Consider the following 27,046-nt stretch of genomic DNA (forward strand, 5'->3'; position numbering starts at 1 on the left):
CAATCTATACCGATTTTCCATTACTTCCACCATCTTATCCCATTTTACATCTGTATATACAGGCATAAAATCAGAGAATTCTGCTGAAAACTGATGACAGACAGAAGAATGTGTGGAATATGTCGATGTAAACTATAAATACATTATTTTCATTTTACATCGATTTTAATGATCTTTAATTAAAAATTATTATTTATTTATTTATTAAAAATTAATTATTTCTGAATACAGACATCCCTCATCTGTATTCAGAAATAATACTGTTTCTTTTTCACAATTTTTAGCACAATTTCATATATAAAAAAATTGACCAGCATATTTTATTAAAAATCAACTAATTAATTAATCCCAAAATCCTAAATTAAATTAATTCAGTTTAAAAGCAAAAAAATCATAAAACTAACAAGTAAAATAATATTAAATTAAATATACTTATCTTTTAAAAGTGTCTTTTTGTTTAAATTTGTTTTACTATAAATTTACAATTCACACTTCACTCAGCGACTCACTAGATACAGAGAGCAAATGAACTTGTCGCTTTTCCAACAGTCATGAACATTTTTTTTGCAAATCAGAAAAAGATGAACCAAAAACAGGAACACTTGTTTTATTGCAGCAATAAAACACATGTTCTATGGCTACCCAACCATGGGCTGAAACAGACCAACCCATAATAAAATTTTAAGACAAAGCGTCCTGTGATCAAGGGTGTAAAGTTACATATCTCAACCACTTTTACGATTATAATTTGTGGAATTTTTTACTCAAACCCGGAGGCAGTACTCCATTCCCCCCCTCCCCCCCATGGATACCCATGACTGTGCGATTGCATCTTTATTAATGTATGAAAGTTTTGAGAGTGCATAGCGCATCAGCGCTCATCTTAATTGGCCCAATGCAATTAATTGCAGGATAGCTGAATACTTTTGTAGTGGGGGAAACAATCTGTTTGTTTTAGGATTTATTAGAAAACAACAATGAAGGTGAATGCTATACAGTCATCCCTCGACTTACGTCTGTTCGAGTTACGTCCGTGATCCCATAAGGGAATAAATAAAATTTTCAGGTATACTTTTGAACAAGACGCAAGCGAACATAACATAATGCATGCACAGTGGCAACAGCACTTTCAGCGGCAACCTCTCTTGGCAGTCGGCACATGTCTTCAACCTCTGTTGATTTTGTATTTGAGAAATGGGTTATTTGTATATTCATCGTTAAATATTTGTTTTGTGTACCATGGCCCCTACACACAAAAAATACCTAGTGAAGAATCACAGAAAAAGAGGCGAGCAATTAATCTTGAAATGAAGTTGCAAGTTATAAAGGAACATGAAGCTGGTAAGCCCATTAATGTGATCGCACATGACTTCGGATGGTCTCATTCTACAGTGATGACCATTTTGAAAAATAAGGATAAAATCATAGAGGCTGCGAAAGGATCTGCTTCCATTAAATCGACGATAGTGACTAAGCAACGACAGGATAAGGAAAGTAGCTTTTCCTTATCCTATCGTTGATAAGGAAAAGCTACTTGCATCATGGATAGAGGACCTGAACCAAAAATGCATACCCCTTAGCATTGTGACCATAACTGCTAAGGCACTATGTCTCTTCAGCATATCGAAGGAGAAAGCTGAACCCGATTATGACTACGAATTAAATGCTTCATCCGGTTGTTCATGAGATTCAAGTGGCGCTTTGCGTTGCATAATGTGAAAATGTATGGGAATCTGCATGTGCCGAGAAGGCTGCCAAGGAATTTGTGGGAAAATTGGATAAAATTATTACGGAGGAAAGTTATTTGCTATAGCAAATATTTAATATGGATGAGACGTCCCTGTTTCAGAAAAAAATGCCTGCGCAGACATTCATCCACATAAAGCTAAAATCTTTACCTAGTTTCAAAGCTCTCAATGCCCGTGTTATGATTGTTACGGGTAATGTCGCTGGATATACACTGAAACTATTTATGATATGGCACAATGAGAATACAAGAATTTTCAAAAAAATTATGAAGCATACTCCCAGTTTATTATCGAAGCAATAAGAAGTCGTGGATGACTCAAAAATTGTTTCAGGATGCCTTAATCAACTGTTATGTGAGTAAAATAAAACCTATTGTGTGAAAGAAAATATAGAATTTAAAATTTTATTAATTCTAGATAATGCTCCAGGTCATCCGTCTTATAGTAGTAATCTTCACCAAGCTCAAGGTCATGTTTCTCCCTCCAAACACTACTTCATTGATCCAATTGATGGGTCAGGGAGTTCATGCAGCATTTAAGGCTTATTAACTACGGAGAACTTTTTCACAAGCCATTTCTGCTACTGAAGAATGACTAGACTCTCATGCAATTCTGGAAAACATTCAATATTTATCATGCTATTAAAAATATTGCTGTGGCTTGGGATGAAGTGACCTCTCAATGTATGAGTGGCATATGGAAAAAGACATTATAAAAGGTTTGTGAATGATTTTGGAAGTTTGTAATAGTGAGAATAGCAAACAATCTGAATGTCGAAGTGAATGATGACAATGTAGTTCAACTCATACCCTGAAGAGTTGACCAACAAAGAATTGGTTGAACTGGAGGAACGTGTTGCAGAAGAGGAAAAACGAGAAAAGGAAGAGGGGGAAATAGAAACAGGAAAAGGTAGTTAAACAATTTACACTGAAGGGTCTTGCAGAAGTGTTCTCTGCAGTTAGCGATGTTCTCAAAATTGCTGAAGTTGAACGCTATGTTGAACGCTACTTAATAATAGAAACGAAAGTACATGATGCATTTGCTTGCTATGAACAAATTTATGGTGAAAAGAAGAAGAAGAATAAGGACATTTTCATCAAAAAAACAAAGGTTACACCAGAAGAGCCACAGCCTGATCGTTCACACAGGGAAGGTAATGAAGATGTGACTGTGGAAGAAGATTTGAGTGATTATTCTCCTGTTTTATAGTGGCAGTAATGCACAATACAGTTTTATAATAAGGTTTAAAAATTAAAATGACAGTATACTTATTACGGTTAAGTCCCTAATCCCTATAACTCTGTTGATTTAATATATCGACTTATGTCCACCGGATGGAATGGAACTTGGACGTAAGTCGAGGGGTGACTGTATTTGGTTGGTATATTTGAAATACTCAAAGATGAAAAAATGTGAACCATCATTTATAAGACATGTGAGAATAGGAAATGAAAGGAAAGAATAAGTGTGAGTAGAAATACTTTCATTAATGATAAACGAATTATTAATAATTAACATTTGTGATATGTATCTACTATAAGTTGCTGGGTAGAGCGAGTAGCACGATCCTATAGAGTCTAGACATGAATAGGTGAATTTATGATGACATAATTAAAAAAAAAAACTTAAGAGACAGAGTATGGCAGGAATAAACATGGTTTGATGGAGCAGCAAATCATCTCGCAAAATTTGTTGCACATGTTATGTGTACAGGTATCCCTTGCTTAACGCGGTTTTGCTTAACGCAGGATTTGATTAATGTGGCGAAATTAATTGTGGCAATCCCTTGATATATGCGGCAAGAGTTTTGGTTAACACGCCTTTAACCCTGCAGAGCTCGCAGCTGATCTGACAGATACTTGCATAATGTTTAATATAAATATTCTTACACAATTCCGTGTATAGCTTGGAGGTCATGAGTAGCTGTGCATTCATATGTTACGAGTGCTATTCCGCACTGTTTTTTGCTGTCAGTTTTTGGTTTAACACATGTTATGTAAAGGTTTGTGATATTTGACAGTAAATTGTATCCGAGAGATACCACGACCTCCGATGTCAGTATAGTATGGTTTGGTTGTTGTTTTTTTATTCTTTGTTCAATAATTTCTAGATTGTAACTGAAAATAAATAAACCATTATGTATTAATGAAATAGAGAGCCAAAGGCTTATTTTTATCATATATATCCCTCAGGAGATGTGCTTTACATTATGGAAACTACTAAGGAAATTGATCTGGAGCTTACTCCACCTTTACTACAAGTTGTCCATAAGATTGCTTATGCTTGCATCCGCCCAAACTTTTAGTTTCTATATATTTGGTATGAAGCTCTTGTAGTTTTTATATTCGGCTATGAAATAATGTTGGATTCAATATCCACTTAATTTGTACTATCATGTATTATATTTGCAGCATTTTTTCTTTATGTTTTATTGCTTGTTTGCACAGGTCTGGAGAGTCATCCTGCTTGTTATCGTAGAATTTATGCCGATAAGAAAAGAACTAAAACTGTTCAAACAACTCTTGATAACTTCTTTTGATAAAAAAATTGCATAAATAATGTAGGTACAAGTATTTATTAAGCATTTACTTTGCATTCATTTTTTATCTTTCCTAAGAGTACCATATAAAACGAATTATTAATACAGTAATTGATCATGGATGAATTGTAATTTTTACCATTGATTATTAGATTTGATTAATGCGATTTTGATATATGCGGTAACATCGAGGGATTAATTAACCGCGTTAATCGAGGGATACCTGTATTTCTCTGGTTTGTGTATATTTTGCTCCATCTTCCAAGAATTTTCTTTTGTTTACTGAGACTCAGTATACATAATATTAGAATTATCCACACTTTTGGGAATCCTACATTCGTGTTTTTTTATTTATTTATTTATTTATCTTTTAGTATCAGCGGTTCTTCTGTCTTAACAATCTCACATATGCTGGTATTTTGTTGTAGATCAACAACGTCTTATAATACACAGAATATTCGTTTTTATTCAGAAATTGATATTTTTTTAAAATGTTTGTTGTTTAGGAAGACTAGAATAAAAATGTCTCTATACCGTTAAAAAACTTTGACGATGCTATACCGCACAACAAAGAGAAAAAACAATTAGCTTTTTTTCTCCTAACATCTGCTTTCAAATTTTCAGTTCCAGAAAACATGTGTGACAGCTGTTTGTAATACAGCCATAGGATACAGAAAGAGCTCAACTCATGACAAGTGACAACGTTCGATTGGATTGGTTGATACAATAACCAATCACAGCCACTAGGTGAACTCACCCAGTCTCACTTTCTCAGCAGTTTAAAAATACTAGAATGCTAAGAATTTGACCTGCTGCACCCTCTTTACATCTTTTCAAAGGGTTTCAAAGGTGTATGCATTTTGAAAGCACACCCAGACTATTAACACGAATGTCATGCAATGTTTACGCATAGAAAAGTGCCCTCTTCATGAAGCACTAATGCTTCATTACCTTCATGAAGAGGACAATGAAGCATTAGTATTTTGTGTTCAATTTTAGGAATCATGAGAAGTCTGCAAACAATTAGGGGAGACTTTTAACGAGAATAAATGCAAAAATATAATATCGGTGATGCTGATATTTGGTGGATGAGCACTGCACGCCCAGAATATTCGTCCCCAGTATATATATATATATTTTTTTTTCCTGAGCCTGTGTAGCTCAGTGGATGTGGCATTTTCACACCATGGCGCTTGACTGCACAAAGGAAGACTTTGTTTCGAATCTAGTCGTCAACTAGAGGAAATTTTTCTAAGCCTTTTTTTTTTTTTCAACTGGATCCCAAGTTAATCAATCTCGGGCATTGGCAAGCAGCTTTTTCTCCTGGAAACTCCAGATTTTCGTCCTTTAAACTCAAGAAAATCGACTGTAGAACCCACATTATTTCAGACATTAAATATATTGTGTTAGGGTTAGGTACCATGAGATGGTGGCATTTGTTGAGCCGTCTCTCTTCACTGCATGCTGCTTAATTAGTGATAGCCTTGGGCCAGCTATCTCTGATTGGCTGCCAGTGGAGATTGAATTGTCTGCTCAGTCTCCAAAAAAGTTAGATAGGGCTAAACGGCCTTGCCTATTCCCTATACGTGAATAAAAAGGAGTTAGCTGATTTTTTTGTAATTTTTATTTATTTATTTTTACATAGTCTGGAAACCTTGTACTAGAAACCAAACATGGAACATTCGTCCCCAGTGTGACCACTGCTCCTCATAAAAGGAGCAGTGGTCACACTGGGCAATGAAATTCATGGAAAATGAACAAAGGGCAACAAGTCAAAAATTAATAATTCAACTGTTTTCATGAAGGGTAGCTTTGGAGTGCAAATTATTTCTTTTTTAAATTTTTTTTATGTGGTTCCCACTTATGAAAGGTTATTATAAACCTATAGTGCAATGTTCAGCAATTACACACACGTGTGTGTGTGTGTGTAATATAATATAAATAAAGTGATTGTCAGACATACCAAAAATGTTTTGGGAAAATTTGGAGAAAAGAGCAAAGCTAATAATAATGGTAAATACCTGTTGGATTTCTGCTCAGGACATGGACTGGTTATTACTAACACCATGTTCCAACATAAAAATGTGCACAAATTCACATGGAGAGAAGAAGCAAGGAATAAGAAAAGTCTCATTGATTATGTTATTGTTGATAGTGATGTTTTCTTCCTAGTGCAGGACACCAGAGTGTACAGAGGATTAGAAATTGGAAGTGATGATCACTATTTAGTCTTGAGCAGAATAAAATTGAATTTCATATTGAAAAGAATAACACGTAAAGCGAATCAAAGTTGAGCAGCTCAGCTCTCAGATGTGAACTGTAGACTAAAATACACAAAGATTATTGAAGAAAAAATGAAAGAGTTTGAGAACAGGAATCAAACCTTGGAGATTCAGTGGCAAACCTTGAAGAAAACCCTGATTGATTCAGCCAGAGAGGCATGTGGTAAGGTTGTCTGCAAAGATAGAAAAATCAGAACTCCATGGTGGACACAGGAAGTTAAATTGGCAGTGAAGGAAAAAAAGAAAGCATATCAAAAGTTCCTGGCAAATAAGTCAGCTTGTGCTTTTAGAGAATACAGAGACAAATGTAAGAAAGCTAAACACTGTGTAAAACTAGCTAAACAAAAGTAATGGGAGGACTTTGGCAAGAACATAGAAAATAAATATCAAGAAAGTGGTAAGATATTCTGGAGGTTGTTGAAGAAGCTTAGAAATGGAGGAAAGAGTGCTGTAAAAGGAGTTGGAGATGATAAAGATGACATGAAAACAGGAGAAAAAGATATCCTTGAAGTATGAAGTAATTACTTTGAAAAATTGCTAAATGAAACAAGCAATGATAGCACAGTGGTAAAAAACACTCAACAGGCAAACAGTCAGGAATACATATCCATACTTGAAGTAGAAAAAGCCATCAAAGGCTTGAAATGTGGAAAGCCAGCGGGAGTAGATGATATTCGACCAGAAATGCTGAAGTATGGTGGTATAAAAGTCTTACAATGGCTGCACTGCATAGTTCAGAAGGCCTGGACAGAGGGATGAATTCCTAATGATTGGAGTAGAGCTCTAATAGTACCCATACATAAAAAGGGAAATAAAACTGAATGTGAGAATTACAGAGGTATTTCCCTACTGAGTGTTCCAGGCAAGATTTATTCAAATATACTTGAGAAAAATTGTGGAAGAAAAGCTTGGTGAAGAACAAGCTGGATTCAGGCCAAATAGAGGCTGTCAGGATCAGATCTTCACTTTACGACAATCAGTTGAGAAAGCATGGGAATATAACAAAGATCTGTATTTAAGTTTTGTTGATCTGGAAAAGGAATATGACAAGGTGCCAAGAGAGAAGCTATTTAATACGCTACTCTTATATGATGTCAATGGAAAATTATATCAAGCAGTACTTAGTCTTTATCTGAGTTGTAAGTCAGCAGATAGAATTTAAGGAAGATGGTTTAATGTTGAATCTGGTGTGAAACAAGGATGTACATTATCCCCTCTGTTATTCATTATCTATATGGATCACATTATGAAGGAAAGTGGTATTAAACATGATATCAGAATTGGAGATGTTAATGTGAGCTCTTTGCTTTATGCAGATGATGTCATACTTCTAAATAAATCTACTACAAGTTTGCAAGATTCTCTGACTAAATTGAATAACTGTTGTAATAGATATGGTACGAAGGTCAGCAATAAAAAGACAAAGACAATGAAAATAGGTAGAATTGTTGAAAATGTCAACTGTGTTTTGAATGGGGGAACCTGTTGAACAAGTAAAACATTTCAGCTACTTAGGCACTATTTTTAGTGAAGATGGTAAATTAAATATGAAAATAGACAATAGAATCAATAAAGCTGGTATGGTAAGAAATCAATTGAATAAATTCATATGGAATAAGAGAGAAATTTGTCGGAACACTAAATCAGCTGTATACAAGACAGCGTTCAAACCAGTTTTAACTTATGGATCTGAGAGCTGGGTCAGAAGTAAAACACTTGACCAAAGACTAGAGACCACAGATATGAGAGTCCTGAGAAAGATTAGAGGCATGAACAGATGGCATCAATGGCAATATCATATTAAAAACAAGGATATTAGGAAAGAACTTGACATTGTCAGCATCCAGGAATGCATTAGCAGAGCTAATCTCAGGTGGTATGGTCACTTGAACAGAATGGGCGAGGAAAGATTAGCAAAACAGGTGTTCTCTGCCAGGTTGGCAGGAAAATGACCAAGAGGACCAAGATATAGGTAGATTAATACGGTACAAAGTGCCTTAGACGATAGAAATATAAGATCTGGTAATGTTGGAGTCTTGACAAGTAACAGACTGATTTGGAAGAAAATTGTAGATAGGAAGTTAGTAATGATGTAAATTTTTCATTTATTAGTACTATCATATCCTGTACACCTCTTGAGGATACATGTCAGGAATTTGATGATGATGATTATTTGAGTATTGTACAGATCGTTGATTTCGCCATACTGAAATGCATAGCAAGATCCGAGACACAAATGCCATATTCATGTTTGGATATGATTTCTTTTTTCACTTCTATCGTGGTTCTTACAACTTTTCTTTTTGCTTTGCTGCTATTACTTTTTCAGTTCCATGCTGGCTTATTTAATTTATTTAAAAAAAAAAAAAAAAAAAAAAAAAAGAAAATCAAGAAAAGGCACTGCAAATTCGAGCAAGTGTCTGCACTGAGTGGAGGCTACGGCATATCTGATGCTCTCCTGCCATCATCTCAGCCCGTGGATGCTGGTTTGCCTGTTCGGGAACCAAGATTCTGTTCGGAAACCGGTGCATTTTTTGTTCGGAAAATATGTTCAGGAACCGATTTGTTGGAGATGAGAGTCATTGGACAACCGAGATTCCACTGTACACACATATATATATATATATATATATATATATATATATATATATATATATATATATATATATATATATATTTTTTTTTTTTTGTAATTTTTATTTATTTATTTTATTTTTTACATAGTCTGGAAACCCTGCACCAGAGACCAAACATGGAATGCTTTCAAGCCACTTCAGGCCTCCGATAAAAGGGGCAGTGGTTGCACTGGGCGATGAAATTCATCTCCCAATTAAAGACAATCACGAACAACCATTCCCAAGACAGGATTCGAACTAGTGACTTGTTAGTTGGAGAGTGGGTATGCTAACCACTCAGCCAACCAGGCCGGTTATGAGAGAATTAAACTACAATAGTCACTGACTATAAAGGCACAATAAATTTTATCTGATTACATTTCAGTAAAAACTAATTTCTGCTTTTCTTCTTGCTTTATTGTCAAGCAGTCTCAATTCTGTTATTATTTATTTATATTTTCCTTTATCTTAATATTTTCTATCTACTGTAAGTAGCAACAATGAAATTAAACTTTCCAAGAAATTATATTCTTGTTTAATTCTTTATTGAAGTGTAAGCAAATGAAGTTTGCACATGAAGTACTTCATAACTATATCAATTGCTTTAGTATCCCATAATGCAAAACACACTGTTTTGGATGTGAAAAATGCTATGCATTATGGGAATTCTATATGATTAATGCATTATTCAACCTTAGTATCTCTTTAGGGTATCTCTTGCTCCATGATGAGGCCTCAGTAAAAGTCAGAACTAGTCTAGTTAGTGGCCCTCCCATAATGCATAGCATTATGCATGTAGGAAAAGGAAGCATGCTTTGCATTATTATTATTACCTGACACTTCCAAGGAGTCCAAAGACTCATTGAGGGAGGGCACCTATTCTACGACTCTCTACCGTCACTACTCAATCCACCACCACTAGTATTTTATGACATACTAAGGAAATTTACATGAAGCCATCAACCTCTACATGCAAAGTAGCCTAGTCATGAAGATACTTCACATGCAAACTTTGTTTGCTTACATGTGGATTAAACAAGAATATAATTTCTTGGCAAATGTAATTTGCAACACATGAAAAAACTTGCTACAACTATCTCTGATTCAGAGTATTTTAATAATAAGGAGATCAACCTTTTGCTACTTGTATGGGAAATGTATGACTTCTGCATTAATTCAATCTCATTTTCTCCTCTTGGTCTGGCTGCCACTGATGACAGCTTGCAGTTCTGCTCAGTGGAAGGTTTCTAACTGTCACCGAGTGCATCCACTAGTAAGCCATCTATCTTGGAGTGATTCAGGTCATGAGTGTATGAGCTTAGTAGTGATCCTTTTAAATCACTCAGTGAGATTTAGAGTGATCTTAAAAATCACTCAGAATATTTTGAGAGTTTTTGAGGTTCTCCTGCACTTTAACCAGGACATCAATGGTCAAAACTGGTATGGGCAGTGGCTTCCCTATAATACATAGCATTATGTATGTCCAAAAAGAAGTGTGATTTGCATTATGGGATACTAAGGCAATTGATGTCAAGTCATCAACCTATATATATATATAGAGAAACAAGCCTAGTTTTGAAGATACTTCACACGTAAACTTTGTTTGCTTTGTTTACTAAACAAGAATATAATTTCTAGGCAAGTTTAATTTAATCTGTAACCAAATGAAAAAACAGTGGCAATGTAATAACTGAGACATCGTTCTCATTCTTAAGTGTTTTCAGTTCCTATGACAAAATGCTTTTAGAGTATTCCTTGATGTGTATGATAAACATTACAATTAAGCTTTGTAAAAAAACGAGCTCAAAAAGGCATTTTCTGTCAAATAGGCAAACAAGATTGGCCTTTTGAAACTAAATTCATGCTTGAATCTACATGAATGAATTCATATTTAGCAGTAAAGGTAAGCCATGATCTTAATCTTTGAAATTCAAAGTATGTTTCTCCCATCCCCATCATATTGTTGGGACACTCATATAAAAGCAACTTAAAAATAAATAAATAAATAAAAATAATTTTTATACTCACCTCACAGACGTAACAATCAACATGAAAATCCCTATCCATGGAGACTACTCTGACTGTTTCGTCTGTGCCCTGAATTTAAAATAGAATACAGAATTTTAAACAATGCATATCTTATTTTACACCACAATAGAATGAGTTCTAGGTGTGCTTACATGATGAATTATAATAGCTTTATTTTTAAAAATTTTTTTTAATAAATTATATGATGGAAACCAAATTTTGCAATACACGGGTCACAAACTTCACAGGAGATTATGAATCTGCTACAACATTGCTTATTTCAGGATTCTAGAATGAAACTAAAAGCAAAGGAGTTTGGTGTAAATGACTTTTGAATTTGTTGATTATCTTGTCTGAAATTAATGAATTTCAGATAAGTGGAAAGTGGAGAAATTATTCACTCAGCCAGCAAAAAGAACTGCACTCACTCATTAAATTTTCTTGCAGTTGGGTTCAGTATCAAGTATTCTGTAAATGCAATGCTGCCGCACGCTCATTTCCCTCCATCACATGGAGAAGATACGATGCAGCAATTGTAATATCATATTAATAAATTTGCAATTTTATTGATCCTTTGCCACATTAGCAGAGGAGTTCTGCTTGAAATGAACCAGGAATTTTGAAAAAAAGGAAATAATAAATAAATAATTATTTTTTTATTTGGGGAAAAATTATCTACTAGCACTAGTAGCATTTAGAAAAGAGGAGTTTATAATGTTCATTAATCCATGAGCAGTGAACCTTTGCAGATTGTTTTCTGAAGACTTGAGAACTACAGCTGACTAGAACAAACTGGGTAAAATTTTTCAACAGTTACTCAGAAATAAAATTTCACTATATCACACCTCCAAGAAGATTAGTGCAATGCAGTCAAAATCATCACTGTGACTCACAATGAAGTGAAGACTCAAAAATCATTTTGAATTGCTGGTTGATGTACATAATAGAATGATTTGTAGTGGACAACATATGTACTATGATGCATTATCAAACTCCTGATATGTACTCTGAGGGGGGGGGGGATATTATGAGAGTACTACATGAAAAGTTTACATCATCATTACCAACTTCTTATTGATAATTTCCCTCCGAATTAATCTGTACTGTCAGGACTTCAATATTGTCAGATCTTATGTTTGAGTCTTCTAAGGCACTTCACTATACATCAAATTCACCTAGATCTTGGTCTCCCCCTAAGGGGCTTTTTCCTGTCATCCTAGCAAAAAAAAAGCACTTGTTGTGCTTTCCTCTCCCATTTTTTTAAAAATAATATCATCTTAGATTAGCAATGCTCACACATTCCTCATTGCTAATAACATCAAGTTCCTTCAGATCTTTCATTTTTAAATAATCATGAGATCAAAATTGGAGATTTGTGTCAGGTCTTTACTTCGTGTAGATGATGTATTCCTAAGCAATCAAGTACATGTCTGAGGGATTCCCTAATTTGGACTTCATGATGCAGTTAATGTTTTCAGTGTCCTGCATATTTTCAGTCTTTTTAGTACCAAATTTATTATAGATATTGTTCTGCCACTGATGCCATCTGTTTGTTCGCTTCCCTAATTTTTCTCAAAATTCTCATATCTGTGGTCTCCAGCTTGTTTCACTACTGGAATGCTGTGAGACAGTTTGTTGTTATTATTGTGGTCTCCAGTCTTTGATCAATTATTTTATTTCTAATCCAGCACTCAGATCCATAAGTTAAAACTGGTTCAAACACTACTTTGGATATAGCTAGTTTGTTTTGAAACTCCCTCCACTCTACCAAGAACTGCTCTTTCCACATCAGCCTGCCAAAAAGAAAGCTGAGGAATCCTTAATAACCTGAACACAAACAAGACATCTGGTCCTGATGATATCCTACCTGTTGTGTTAAAAACTTGTGCCCCAGAACTAACACCCATTTTGTATCACCTCTTCAATCTATACTTTTCAACTAACATCTACCCTTCAACATGGAAACAGGCCCACATCTAGTCCATCCCAAAGAAAGGGTGTTAGTTCTGGGGCATGGTGTACAAATTAGCAACAAATTACTCTCACTTCTCTCTAAATTTATGGGGAAAGGCACCAACAACCAACTCTTGAACCACGAGATCTACCAACTAATCATTGACCAGCAGCCTGGTATTTTGTACTTACGATCCACAGCAGATCTAACTTTTGTCATCTACCTATGAACTCAAGCTATGGAAAAACTTGAAAAAACTCATATGGTTGCCCTTGACATTTCAAAGGCATTTGATTGGGTTCGGCATAGGGGCCTACTTAGCAAACTTGTCATCCTATGGTCTGCATTCTCACTCTGCAGCTGAATTGTCAATGTTCTCACCTCAGATTTCCCCACCAATGCAGGGGTATCCATGAAAGGGTTCCATTCTTTCATGCACTCTCTTCCTCTTGTGTATAAATGACCTGCTCTCACGGACCTCCAATCCTATCCATAGCTTTGCTGATGACAGTACACTCCATTCCTCCTTTTTTGTTTGACAAACCTTGTGGTGCTCAAGTGTTAGAATCCTCAAGATCCATTACGACGAATTTTCTGAGCTCTGATCTCCTAGCTATATCCCAATGGGGCAAGGAACAACCTTGTAGACTTCAATGCCAGCAAAACTCAGTCCTATGTGATCTCTTGCAAGAAAGAGTTCACCCCCCCCCTTACCTGCAACAATACTCAGATATTCAAACATGATCAGATTTCTTTTCTTGAACTGACTATATCTCTGATCTTTCTTGGCACAAAAAAACATTTCAACTATAGTTTCTGCAGCTGCAAAAAAACCTTTTGTACTTTTTTTGCACAAGACACTACTTCACATCTGCCAACTCTATACAAATCCCAAATTTGCCCAACAATGGAATATTGCTCCCATATTTGGGATTATGCTCCAGAATTCTCTCTCTCTCTCTCTAAGATTGCCCTCTTCTGGATAGAATTGAGCAATCTATTCTGGTTAATTAATGATCTCTCTCTCGGAAACATTAAGTTTCTGCCTTGTGTCTATTCTACAGATACTTTCATGGACAGTGCTCTGCTGAATTGGTTACTATTATTCCTTCACTTTCATCTAAACTCCTTAGAAAAAGAGCCACTTCTAACCAACAACCTTTTATAGTCCATCTTGAAACTCACAAACCAACTTCACTGCTTCCTTTTTCATTCCATCTATTTATGTGTTCAGCTGTTCAAACAAAATGTTAACAGATTCCCCCTTTCTTCTTATCCTCTTGCCCACACACACACACACACACACACACACACACACACACACAGCACTAATCTGCTTATAGGTCTTGTGATCTTTCATGTGTGGATCAGATATATATATATATATATAAATAAATTTATTTAGGTAAGTCACTACCATACCAGCTTTGCTAATTCTGTTGTCCTTTTCCATATATAGTGCACCATCTTCACTAAAAAGCTTGTCTAAAGAGCTGAAATGTTTTACTTGTTCTATACAATCTCCATTCAGGATGCAGTCGGGCATTTTCAGTTCTGCATATTTTCACAGGTTTTTTTTTTTTTTTTTGCAGATTTTTGTACCAAATTTATTAGATATTATTCAACTTAGTTAGGGAATCCTTCAGACTTCTACTAGATTGTTTAGGAGAATACCATCTGCATAAAGTAAAGATCTGAGATGAATATCTCCAATTTTGATATCATGTCTAATACCACTATCCTTCATAATGTGATCCATAGAGATGAATAATAGCAAAAGATAATGTGCAGCCTTATCTCACACCTGGTTTAACATTGAACTATCCTCTACTTCAATTCTAAAAGCGGACTTACCACTCAAATATAAAATACGTACTGCTAGACATAATATACCATGTACAACATATAATTATAATGAACAGCTTTACTCTTGGACATGCTTTTTCAAGATCTACAAAACTCGAATGTTATATTCCCATGACTTCAACTATTTGTCTTGAAGTAAATCTAATCATGACAACCTCTATTTGGTCTGAACCCAGAAAGTTTTTGTCCAAGTTTCTCTTCTGCAATTTTTGTTATCCTCTTCTCAGATATGCTTGCATCTTACCTGGAATACTTAGTGTAAGGAAATTCCTCTGTAATTCTTACATTCTGTTTTTCATCTATAGCAGGGATTCTCAACAACATTCTGTTGTTGAGAATCCCTTTGAAAAATGAAACCTTTTAATGCAGAGAATTCATAGAATAAAACTGATATGATTTATATGAAAGTATTTAAGTGAAATTTCTTGAACTGCAGAAAAACTAAAAATGTGAATTGAAAATAGCATTAAAATTTAAGTTAGTAAATGTAATGCAAATTATTATTATTAATTTTTCAGGAAAAAGAAGTAGCTATAGAATTCAATACTAAACATGAGTCAAATTTCTTGAATAGCAAAAACTTTTAAGTAGACTGATGCTGAAAAATTCCAAGATAAATTAGAAAATTAGGCTTATTTGTTCCTAAGGTTCTAGGGATGGTTATAGTTGAGAAGAAATAAAAGAATTTCCTCAGTTATTACAAAAAACTAACAAAGATAAAGAAAAGATTGGTCTTGTAAGAGACTTTAAACACAAAGTATGAAATGAATCCTAAAAATATAAGTTGTTTTGGAAAATTTTGGAGGAGTAAAGCCAATAATTTTAAGCACCAGTTAGAGTTTGGGATATGGATTAGTTATTACCTAACACCATGCTCCAACATATAAGGAGATGGAACTAGCATAGTGCATATCAAAAGTAGTATTGCACATGTCCTAAAAATAAGTGCAATTTTAGTGAGACTGTAAAGTTGAGCATGCGTGTTCATGAAATTTAATATGGAATAATGTTTAGAAAGTGGTTTTCCATGGCATCGATGCATACAAGAAAAATGGCACTTTTGCGGAAGGTAAGGATAAGAATGGGGGGGAGGGGAATTTGGTTATTACTGTTAAGTTTGAACATCATCAAAAGGTAATAGGAGAAGAACAGGTCTATTTTGTGAGAAAAAAAGACAAAACTCTGCTTTGGAAGCATTGAGGGTCACTAGGTTTTCACCCCCACTGAAGAATAGTGTGGCAATATCAGTGTTTAGGACATCTAAGCACTGATGATCTTGAAGCTTTAGATGTTTGAGTACTGCAAGGTTTGTTGTATGATTCAAGATGAGGAGTGCAGCAATCAGCAAAGCTTTGGATAGGATTTAGCATCAGGGAGAGGAAGTCATTTATGTAAATTGAGGAAGAATGTGGGTGAAAGAGCACTGAGGAACACCTGCATTGGTAAGAAAATCTGAAGAGAGAACATTTCCCCACCATCACATACAGTGAATGACCAAAGAGAAAACTAGCAATCCATAATGGTTGGAAGTCAGACCAAAAAAGGACAATTTGCTAAAAACCAGCCCTCAAACTGTATCAAATGCCTTGGAAATATCCAGAGCAACAGCACAGCTTCCTCTAAATCTTTCCATGGCACATGTCCAGAGGCTGGTTGATGTGGATGAAGAGATCTATGTGAATCTTGATTGGCAGAATCCATACTAGTACTCACTGATGAGTTAACTTCAATACCTATAAGAACTACTTACTATTCGTTGCCTTCTCCCATTACTTTAGACAGTTACTGAGGTAAGAGCAATAATCATGGAAGCAAGTATAAGCGCTTGCTTCATGTTATGGCATGAGTATGGCAGCCTAAGTAAAATATAATATAGCGATGATAGCGAACAGGTATTGGTTCAGGAGCACATATTTCAAGCACAAATGGGATACCATTAAAGTCAGAAGCCTTTTTTGGTATCCAGGTTGTTCGATATATAAATAAGCATAAGCCAGGTACATAGCACCTCAACTCCCTGATCAACAGGCTGTGGGTTCAAATCACTGTGGTCATGGCTGTTTGTGTCTTTAGGTAGTAATTGTTCAGTATCCAGTGTGAGACTACTACCCTGCTTATTGGAGAGGCCTTAAGTGCCTAGCAGATGTTTTGTGTTTGGGCTCTACAGCAGGGTTTACAAATTATCCAATTTATCCCATCCAAGGTACTAAAATTTACTAAATGTATTGTAGCAGCAATCAGATCACATTGTAAACTACTATACCAGAGAACAACTGGAGCAGGTAATATCTCCATACTTCCTACCCTATGCTACCAATCTTTCCAGTTACCATCTCAAGAGACAAGTAGAAATAGTAAAACTCCTTCCCTTCTTTAAGATATCCTTGAAGAAAGGATGGAGTTTTACTGTTCGTATCTAAACATCTCAGCATAGTTATAGGATTTCAAAGAAAATGATGAAAATGTCACTCCATCACATGGATGAATCTGCTTCTTATTGTGGTCTGAGGCCAAGTAGCCTGTTCCAGTCTCATGCTATTATGTACTTGGTCTTCCAATTCTCCTTTTTCCATTGATTTTATATCTATAGAGTAATTCTGGTATTCTGCAATTGTTCATTCAATATGAATGAATTTGTTTATATTTACCTATGTAATTATCACTTTATTTATATTCCAGGATTGTAAAATTTTTTCACTTGCTTTATGGGCTCTGAGTACACCTAGCTATTTTTTCTGGGAAATTTCATGTCTGCTGTGCGATTTGTTTTTCATTTTTCTTTTTATTATTATTATTATATGGGTATCTCTATGGAGTCAGAACACATCGTGTGAGACCAACCTTTATATATGCACACCTATTACCTCTCCTTAAACTCATTCACCATCAAGATTCTGGCAATCCATTCCACTCATTCACCATTCTCCATTCAAAAAGTGTAGCATGCCCATCCTTACTAACCACACTCTTACACAGATATCAAGGAACCTACTTCTCTCTCTCTCTGAAACATTTCCTTTGCATCAATTTTTATAAAACCCCTTTAATATAAGTTTTTATCATGACCCCTCTTTTCTGCCTATCAACTAAACTTTGTAACTCATACCCCAGGTTTGTAACCCCAGGAATATATGGACGATGGCTAACAAGATTCGTATAGGCCATGGTGTATGTGGAAACTTACTTTCAAAGTGGGATAAGATACCAAATCCCCACTGTCCCTGCGGAGCCAAGACCTAAACTATTTACCATATAGTACAGGAATGCGAGCTGCCAGCATATCCAGGTGACTAAGGATATCTTTGACCTATCCCCAGAGGCGATCAACTGGATCAAAAACCTAAATTTTAAAATATGACTAATCTTCTGTCTGATGCTTGTCATAAATTTCATATTTGTATTTGCCTGAATGTACTTTTTTCTTTTTTTTAAATGTGTATCTTATCTATACTCATGTGTATTATATCTTATTGTCTTTTAACCATGTGTACAAGCCATACGATAAATAAATAAATGTAACTCATACACCATCAGCCCATCCTCATAGGGAGCATTCCACAGATCCATCACCACCTTCGTCACTCATCTTGATTACTGTGCATAGATACCCAGGTGACCAAATCTGTGCACAGTAATCAAGATGCGACTTACAATTTGCCTACTATAAAGTCATAGCCTTATAAAGAGGGATAATAACTTCCCTGTCTTTATTTGTTGGCATATTTTTCAACATCCAAGTAATCCTTTCAGTTATTTTACCAACTTCTGCAATATGCCCTCAAGCACTTCAACTGCCTGACCACCATTACTTCCCAAGTCCCTAGCCTCATCAATAAGATACACAATATGCAACCTTTTCAACCTTAAGTGCATAACTTTACATTTCGCAACATAAAATCGATAATTATTCTTTCGCTCACAATGCCAATTTACTTAAAAGATCCTGCAGGATATCTACTTCACCTCTACAAACTACTGCTTTCCCAGTTTTGCATCATCATCATCATACAACTAAATATTGGCAATTGATGTGGTCATCAATTGCCTTATTATCCCATAATACAATGCACATATGGCAAAGAAATGGAGCTAGCTGAGGAATTAGATAAGTACCAGATCGACATAATAGGGGTGACTGAAACAAAAAATGCTTCGACTCGCGACAATTTTACTCAGCGGTCATCCAATACCACACTCCTGTCGGCCCTTGAAAATCCGAGGCAGAGAGTACGATTTTCGTGTTGGACCTTAAGAGAGTCATAGTTACTCCCACCGTTTACCCACGGGTGAGTCTGTTGCCGTAGTATGACAGAGAGGAGTTTAGAAGGAGGGTCATAATCGCAAATGACATTATGCGCAGGTTATGCAGACGGTGTGGTATGGAATTCGTGGACGTGTGGAATGAGTTTGATGGGCGAAAGGATTTATACAAGATGGATGGCCTGCATTTGAATGGATCTGGTATGGATCTGGTGTGCGGAGACTGGAAAAAGTGTTGCTGAATGAAGTGAAAATGGATGTGTAGAACAAGGGAAACTAGAACTACCAAGGAGGGGGGGGGGGGATATGCAGACATCAGTGAGACAGTTTGAGTGTAAGAATGTATATAATGTACCTGAGCCAGCACTAAGGACAAAAAAATCGGAATGGGATAGTTAGAATAACACATCAAGATAGGGGTGGGACAAAGAGACCACTGCATTTCAAGTATACCAATGCCAGGAGTATTAGGAACAAGAAGGAAGAAGTTTTGACCTTGATTGGCTCTTCCTGGCCACAGGTTATTGGCATTAGTGAAACATGGCTGATGGAAGATGACATAGTTAGTGGGATAGAATGTGTAGGTTATAGTGTGTTTAGGAGGGACAGAAAATAAAATGGGGGAAGGGGTGTTATTGATGATAGCTGATGAACTGCAGCCAAGGAGAATTGAAGTTGTATTACAGGATAGTGAAAATAGCTCATTTGAGGCTATTTGGTGTGAGATTGAGACTGGCAGAACAAAATATAAGTTGGGTGCTGCTATAGATCAGGTGATGGAATAGATGGTGGAGATAGTATGCATAAACAAATTGATGAAATGAGTGGAAAGAGGGTAATTATTATGGGGGATTTCAACTATGGTAACATTGATTGGAAGGAGGAGAGGACACATGTGAGGAAGGAAATGGATTTTATTCAATTATTAAGAGGTAACTATCTGAGACAGCATGTAATTGAAAATACTAGGGGTGTAAGAGTGCTTGACCTGATAATAGCATCTGAGAATTTGACTGTAATGAATACGACCATGTTGCCACCTATTGGTGAGAGTGATCATAAGGTCTTGACCTGGGAGGTGGCTAAAGGTGTGGAATTTTCGATTAAGACAGGGTATATGTGGAATTACCGTGCTGGCAAGTATGACAAGCTTAGGAGATTGCTTGGATCAGTGCCATGGCATGTACAACTGCAAGTGCTGGATGTCAATAGAGCATGGGAAGTGGTCAAGGAGCATTTACAGGAGGTTATGGCTGATTGTATACCTAGGGTCTGAATAGTAAAACAAGTAGGGGTTAAATGGATGAATAACACCATTAAGCTTGAGTTGCAAAAAAAAAAAAAAAACAACTGTGGAGGGAATTTAAAGAAAGAGGTGACCTGCAGGCACATGAATGGTATAAAGTGAAGGCCAGAAGGGTAACGAATGTGGTAAAAAAAGCAAAAGTGGATTATGAAAGGAAACTAGCTATGCAAGCTAAAGAGAATCCCAAACAGTTCTTTCAATATGCTGCAAGCAAAAAAAAACTGTACACGGCAAAATGATTTTTAACGAATGACGATGGTAAGGAGGTCACTGAATCAGTCGATATAGTGGAATTACTGAGCGAGCACTTTGAAAGTATATCATCCAGGTGGTGACATTGAAAAAAATGAAGGAACCATCAGTTTATACAGGAATTGTGATGAATGAAGTGGAGGTGAATAGTCTATTACAGAACCTTAATGTGAATACATCTGTGGGATTGATGGTATACCGGCATGGGTCTTGCATGAAGCAGCTAAAGAATTATCGGTGCCCTTGACTATGTTGTTTAATCTGAGTCTCGGGTCTGGTTTAGTCCCGAAGGTGTGGAAAGAGGGGAAAATAGTTCCACTACATAAAGGAGGATCCAAGACTATGGTTGCAAATTACCAACCGATCAGCATATCAGGAGCTGATATGCTGATCGGTTGTCAAGGTCTTGGAGAAAGTAGTCAAGGGAAAAATACAGGAATGGATTGATGAAAATGAGATACTGTATGGAGGACAGCATGGCTTTGCGAAGGGTAGATCATGCCTCAGTAACTTGCTCAAGTTTTATAACACAGTGACGGCTGAACTGGATAAGAGTAATGGGTTTACAGTGATACTGCTGGACCTGGCTAAGGCATTTGACAGGATACCACATGGAATTCTAATCCGTAAACTACAACATATGGGAATGGATGTAGGGTTGGTGAGATGGATAGGTGGGTGGTTGATGGAGAGATATTAAAGAGTAGTTTATTCAGGAGTAGAGTCCAAAAGACGGCCTGTGACTAGTGGTGTGCTGCAGGGTTCTGTTCTTGGATCACTGCTGTTTAATTTGTTCATTAACGATATAGGGAAGGATCTAAGAGGAATAGTTCATTTGTTCGCTGATGATGCAAAGTTGGGTAAGGCAATAGTGAATGCAGAAGATGTCAAAATCTTGCAGGACGACTTGGACAGATTGGAGTTCTGGGCTAAGGAGAATGGATATCAATTTAATGTGACAAAATGTAAGGTTATGCATTTTGGGGTGAAAAGATTAGCAGCAGTATACCACATTGGTGGAACTGTACTCCAGGAGATTGATGAGACCAGGGACTTGGGAGTGTTGGTGGATAGGGAGATGAAGTTTAGGGGGCACATTGCAGAAGTAGCTAAATCAGCTCATCAACTCACTTGGTTGTTGAAAAATACCTTGATGAGCAGGGACAAGCAAGTTATTGTACCTCTGTACCGAGCCTTGATAAGACCTCATCTCAACTACTGTGCCCAGATTTGGTCACCTAGGTTCCTTCTTGATGGGGAGGAGGTAGAGAGGATCCAGAGGCGAGTGACTAAGATGATAGCAGGTCTATGGAATGAACCATATGAGAACAGGTTGAAGATTTGTGGGTTGCAGAAACTGGTTGATAGGCAAAAAAGGGGAGATATTATTGAGACATTCAAATTGCAAAAGGGTTTCTATAGGATTAATTCAGAGGATATTTTTGAGATCAGGACTGGTGATGGGAGAACTAGGGGACATCTATGGAAGCTGGGCAAGAGTGTGAGAGTTGGGTTCTTTACTTTTAGAGTGGTAAATGAGTGGAATAAACTGGCAGAGTCTGTTGTGGGTGCTACGACGGTGAGTGAGTTCAAGGCAAGGTATGATAGATACTGTGAGAATGTTGTATATTTGTGTGGACATGATGTTTAGGGCCTCCCTCGATGAGTCTAAGGACTCCCTGGAGTCGCCTGTAATAATAATAATAGTAATACTAAGACAATTGATGTGAAGTCATTAGCCTCTACATACAAGTAACCTAGTCGTGAAGTTACTTAATGCACAAATTTTGTTTGCTTACATTTGGATAAAGAATTAAGCCAAGAATATCATTTCTTGGCTAGCTAGACAAAGAACTTCAACATTAAGAAACACTTTCCTTCAAAATGCTATAGTGAGCAGGACCGAATCAACACCTGCTTGGGCCCGTGGCAGGAAGAGAAATGCGAGGCCCTATTACATTTCCTAATGTTCAATAATAATAATAATAATAATAAGATACACATCGATTTTGAAGTCCCAAGTAATTCCACTGGTGAATGTGAAGGCGATATTCAAAACAAAAATAACACAACAATTCACTCCTTCCCACCCACACGCTTCTCCATAGCAAAACTAACATTATAAAGTGACTTTTCTACATTTTGATGTAGCAAAATCATATTTTAGGTCACCAAAGTTAATATTTTGTAAAATCTCATGTTCAATGATCATTAAACTTAGGTGGTTTAATCGTGACTGTGCCATTACTGTTTCTTAATTCATTTTTTAATAATTTCATTTTAGTTCACAATAATAGAATGGGGGCCTCCTAAACAGCAGGGCCCGTGGGAAGTCACAGGGTTCACTGTTACCTTAAAACAGCCCTGATAGTGAGCACACCATCTCCAGACTACTCAACCAACATGAGACAAGAGAAATTTCTAATGAAGAAGAAAACAGAGAATTCATGTTCCCATATATTAGTTCTGTTTCATAAAATTAGCAAAACTACTTAAGAAATATAAAATCAAAGTAGTATTTGTCCCTTTATCAAGATTGGATCATTACTAAGATCTGCAAAACCTCGACATAGTCCACTTCAATATCCAGGTGTTTATAGGCTATGGTGTAACTGCCGGTCATCTTACTATGGACAGACAGAAAAACCAATTGAACAACACATTCAATATCTCAACATGTTCGAGATACTGAACACCATAGGGAAGCCTTGTCAAGCTTTGTCATCACATGTGCTCTCTTCAGCTGATCCAAAAGATGCTTCGCAAATGAGACATCAAGTTTTATGCGATAAATCAGAACTATTACACTATTGCTATGATAGAGAAGAAAGAAAATTTTGGAATCTTTGGAAATAGCATTAGATTCCCAATGATTTAAATATTAATCCTTTCTTTTAGTGTTGCATGGTGATCAGCATTCATTTTAGAAATTATGGACTTTACAACCATGTTATAAATAACTATTTTAATTTCCCAATGTTTATATTAAGATTATCTTCTGGAGTATATACAAATATATAGAAGAACAAGCTGAGTTACATTTTACACAGTAAGCTAAAGAAACGATGATTTGATCACCGGTTATTCTACTGGCATGACCTCTAGCGGAAAAAAAAAAATACAGATAAAATTACAAATTAATTATTTAGAAACTACATCAAAGCTAAATTCTATTTAAGATAACATGAGAGAAACATTCTTTCTTATAGTTTCTTACAGTAACAATGATGTCCTATTTTTAACATTACAATTGTTATATTAGATTTAGGATTCTGAATAATCTACAGTCCTGTTTATGGTTAACTCTTAGGGAGAAAGGTTCCATGGGTAGAATATGTGCCTTCCATATGCTTGGGATTTTTAGACCATCATTATTGTTCAGATTAGGGTGTTTGATAAGAATCTCACCGACTTCCTTAACATGTTCATTGCCAATCAAGCGATATCGCGTGATGCGAGTTCTCACCAAACAGCCGATCACGTGTTATTGCATAGACGTCGCTAACTAAATAAAAAAATAAAAAAAATTTGGCCACCACATGAAATTCCAATTTTCAGCTTGGCAATGAAAGTGCTAAATTTGCATTCATACCATGTTTTGGTGTGATGTAAACAACTGGTGCTTTTCCAGTCAATTCTATGTAAAGTGTTCAGGGCATGATCAGAAAGGCCAACTTCACCATAGTTATTATATTTAATGTGTCATTTATGTTCCTTTTGTCTGATAGGAATTGTGCGTCCTGTTTCCCCTATATATGGTAGATAAGAGGTGCAGTAAATACAGTATACTCCAGGGTGGGCCAGCAGAGGGAGTGGGTCTTTGGATGAGCTGAGTAAGCTTTTTAATTTAGCAGGAGGTTTAAAGGTGGCTTTGAGGTTGTATTTCTGTAGCATTCTGTTTATTTTATCTGATGTCCCTTTAATGTAAGGAATGATTATAGTTTTATTGTAGTCTGGTTTATCTTTGTTTTTTATTAAGATCTTGTAGAGAATTTTGTTAATTGGCTGTAACTATTTTTTAGAAAAATATTGCTGATAACTTTAAATTCATGTTTCAGCGCATATTCATTGGAGCAGATCTTCAAAGCTCTGTTTTTTTAGAGTATTAATGACACCTAGTGTTTGTGTTGGGTGGTGGTAGGAGTTTATGTGTATATATTGGTCAGTATGTGTTGGTTTCCGGTAAACAGTGCAGGAGAGACTGCCAGAAAGAAGATGTGTGAGAAGTGTATCTAGAAACGGAAGTGTGTTCTGTTTTTCAATCTCAATTGTGAACTGTATGTGCGTTTGTGTTGTTTGTTTAGGTGGCTAAGGAAAGTTTCTAATGTCTGGCAGTCATGGGGCCAGATTGAGAAAACATCGTCAACGTATCTAAGCTAGACTTTGGATTTTAAAGGAGAGGATTCTAGAGCATGCTGCTCAAAATGTTCCATATAAAAGTTAGCAATGGGGGGGGGGGGGGGGGGAATTAATGGTCAACCCATGGCTGTGCCTTCTTTTTGTCAGTAGAAAGCGTTTTGTGATACAAAATAACCAAACCATAATACATGTGCAAAGAGCGCAGCAATATCTGAAGGGAATTTATTCTGAAAAAGAAGGATTGTGTCATTGATTAGGACATTCATAAAGAGGGCAGAGACATCGAAACTGACTAATAAATCACCTTTTTCTAATGTAATGTCTTTGATTATGTTTATGAAGTGTTGTGTGTTTCTGATATAGGAGGGGGAATGACCTACCAACTCCTTGAGTGTTGCCACTAATTTCTTGGCTAGGTGATAATTTCCGGGCTGTCTATACCTTCGACTATGGGCTGGAGTGGAATGTTTTGTTTGTGTATCTTTGGTAGACCGTAAATTCTTTGGTAGACCGTAAATTCTCAGGGAACGAGCGTAGCGTGGAAGTAATTTTTTTGACTGCATCTTCAAGCCATGTAGTAATTGATTTAAGTAGTTTCTCTGTTTTCTTTTTTATTCTATTGGTTGAGTCGTAGTTAACAAGTTGGTATGTACTATTGTCCGAGACTAGCAGATTCAGTGGTTTGGTTTAGAATAATGGTGGCACTTCCTTTATCGGCTCTAGATTATTATGATGTTCGGATTTGATTTTAATGATTTCACCTCTGTTAATCGTGTTTTGTTAAGTTGCTTGTTATTGTTTTCTTATGATTTATGTTTAAAATGTTGGCGGTTTCTAAATGTATTTTATCTGCTATGTTATTTGGGATGAATCTTAAGCCTCTTTCAATATTATAAATAAAATCCAGTTTGTTTATCGATCTGGGTGCTATGGTAAAATTTAGACCTTGACTGAGTAGTGAGAGTTCATCTTTGTTTAAAGTGTGGTTGGATAGGTTAACAACATTACTCTTACCTGCAGATGATTGGTGGCATCTGTTGTTTCTTGCTTCTGGTTGGTTGTTAACGTTCACTGTGAAGAAATTCGAATATGTCCATTGGTTTTGTCGATTGTTTAGTATGAAATTTGGATATGAGATATTCTTTCTTAGTTTGAAAGATATGGTTCGAAGTGTTGTCCATAATCTTTTCGAGGTTAATCCAAATATTTGCATTCAAGTAACTCGAAAGTTCAGATTTTATATTTTGTACCTGGTTTTGAGTAACAGCCAAGTTTTTTTCTCGTAGCTTGAATCTGTTCTCTGAGTAACACTTTCTCCATGCGATGGTATATTCGTTGCGCATTTATTTACTAAGTAAATAAATGTTATCAACTTATTCCAGTGTTCTGTTCTTATAAACTTCATAAAATCAGCAATGATTCTTTTGACTCCATGGAGGTCTGGTGTTAATAATAATAATATATTAAAAAGTAGAAGAGATGGGGTTCATCTCTGCCATACTCCTTTTGATATATCTTTCTATTCTGATATTTGTTACGATTTGCCTACTATTTTATTTCTTGAATAGACTAAGAGTTGGATTTGGGTATTTAAATCAGCTAATGTTAAACAATTTTAAATATTTTAAACAATTAATTTATCAAAGGCTTTTCATAACCAATAAAGACCACATGTTTCTTTTTGAAATTCTCTTCTCTTTTCAATTATTAATTTCAAAATAAAAACTGAGTCTATGCAAAAGTGGCCCTTTTCAAAACCATTTTTTTCCCCAATAGTTTTTCCTCTGCAATACTGGTCAGCTTCTCTTTTAATATCCCTGCATATATCTTATAACCT

The 27,046-nt window shown here is 35.9% G+C and overlaps 1 protein-coding gene across 2 annotated transcripts in view; it reads right to left on the reverse strand.

Annotated features, from left to right (window-relative positions):
* The window catches only part of jub (LIM domain-containing protein jub), a 242,515-nt gene that overhangs the window by 35,910 nt on the left and 179,559 nt on the right, over positions 1-27,046 (reverse strand). For both annotated transcript variants that reach the window (XM_090398070.1, XM_090398071.1), the window contains one exon: positions 11,213-11,281. In XM_090398070.1, coding sequence (XP_090254196.1) covers positions 11,213-11,281 — 69 coding nt within the window. The remainder of the gene's footprint in view (positions 1-11,212; positions 11,282-27,046) is intronic.

The sequence above is a fragment of the Typopeltis vanoorti genome, chromosome 9 (genome assembly GCF_054136105.1).
Source record: "Typopeltis vanoorti isolate ZY-2024b chromosome 9, IOZ_Tvanoo_1.0, whole genome shotgun sequence".
Taxonomy (NCBI): Eukaryota; Metazoa; Arthropoda; class Arachnida; order Uropygi; family Thelyphonidae; genus Typopeltis; species Typopeltis vanoorti.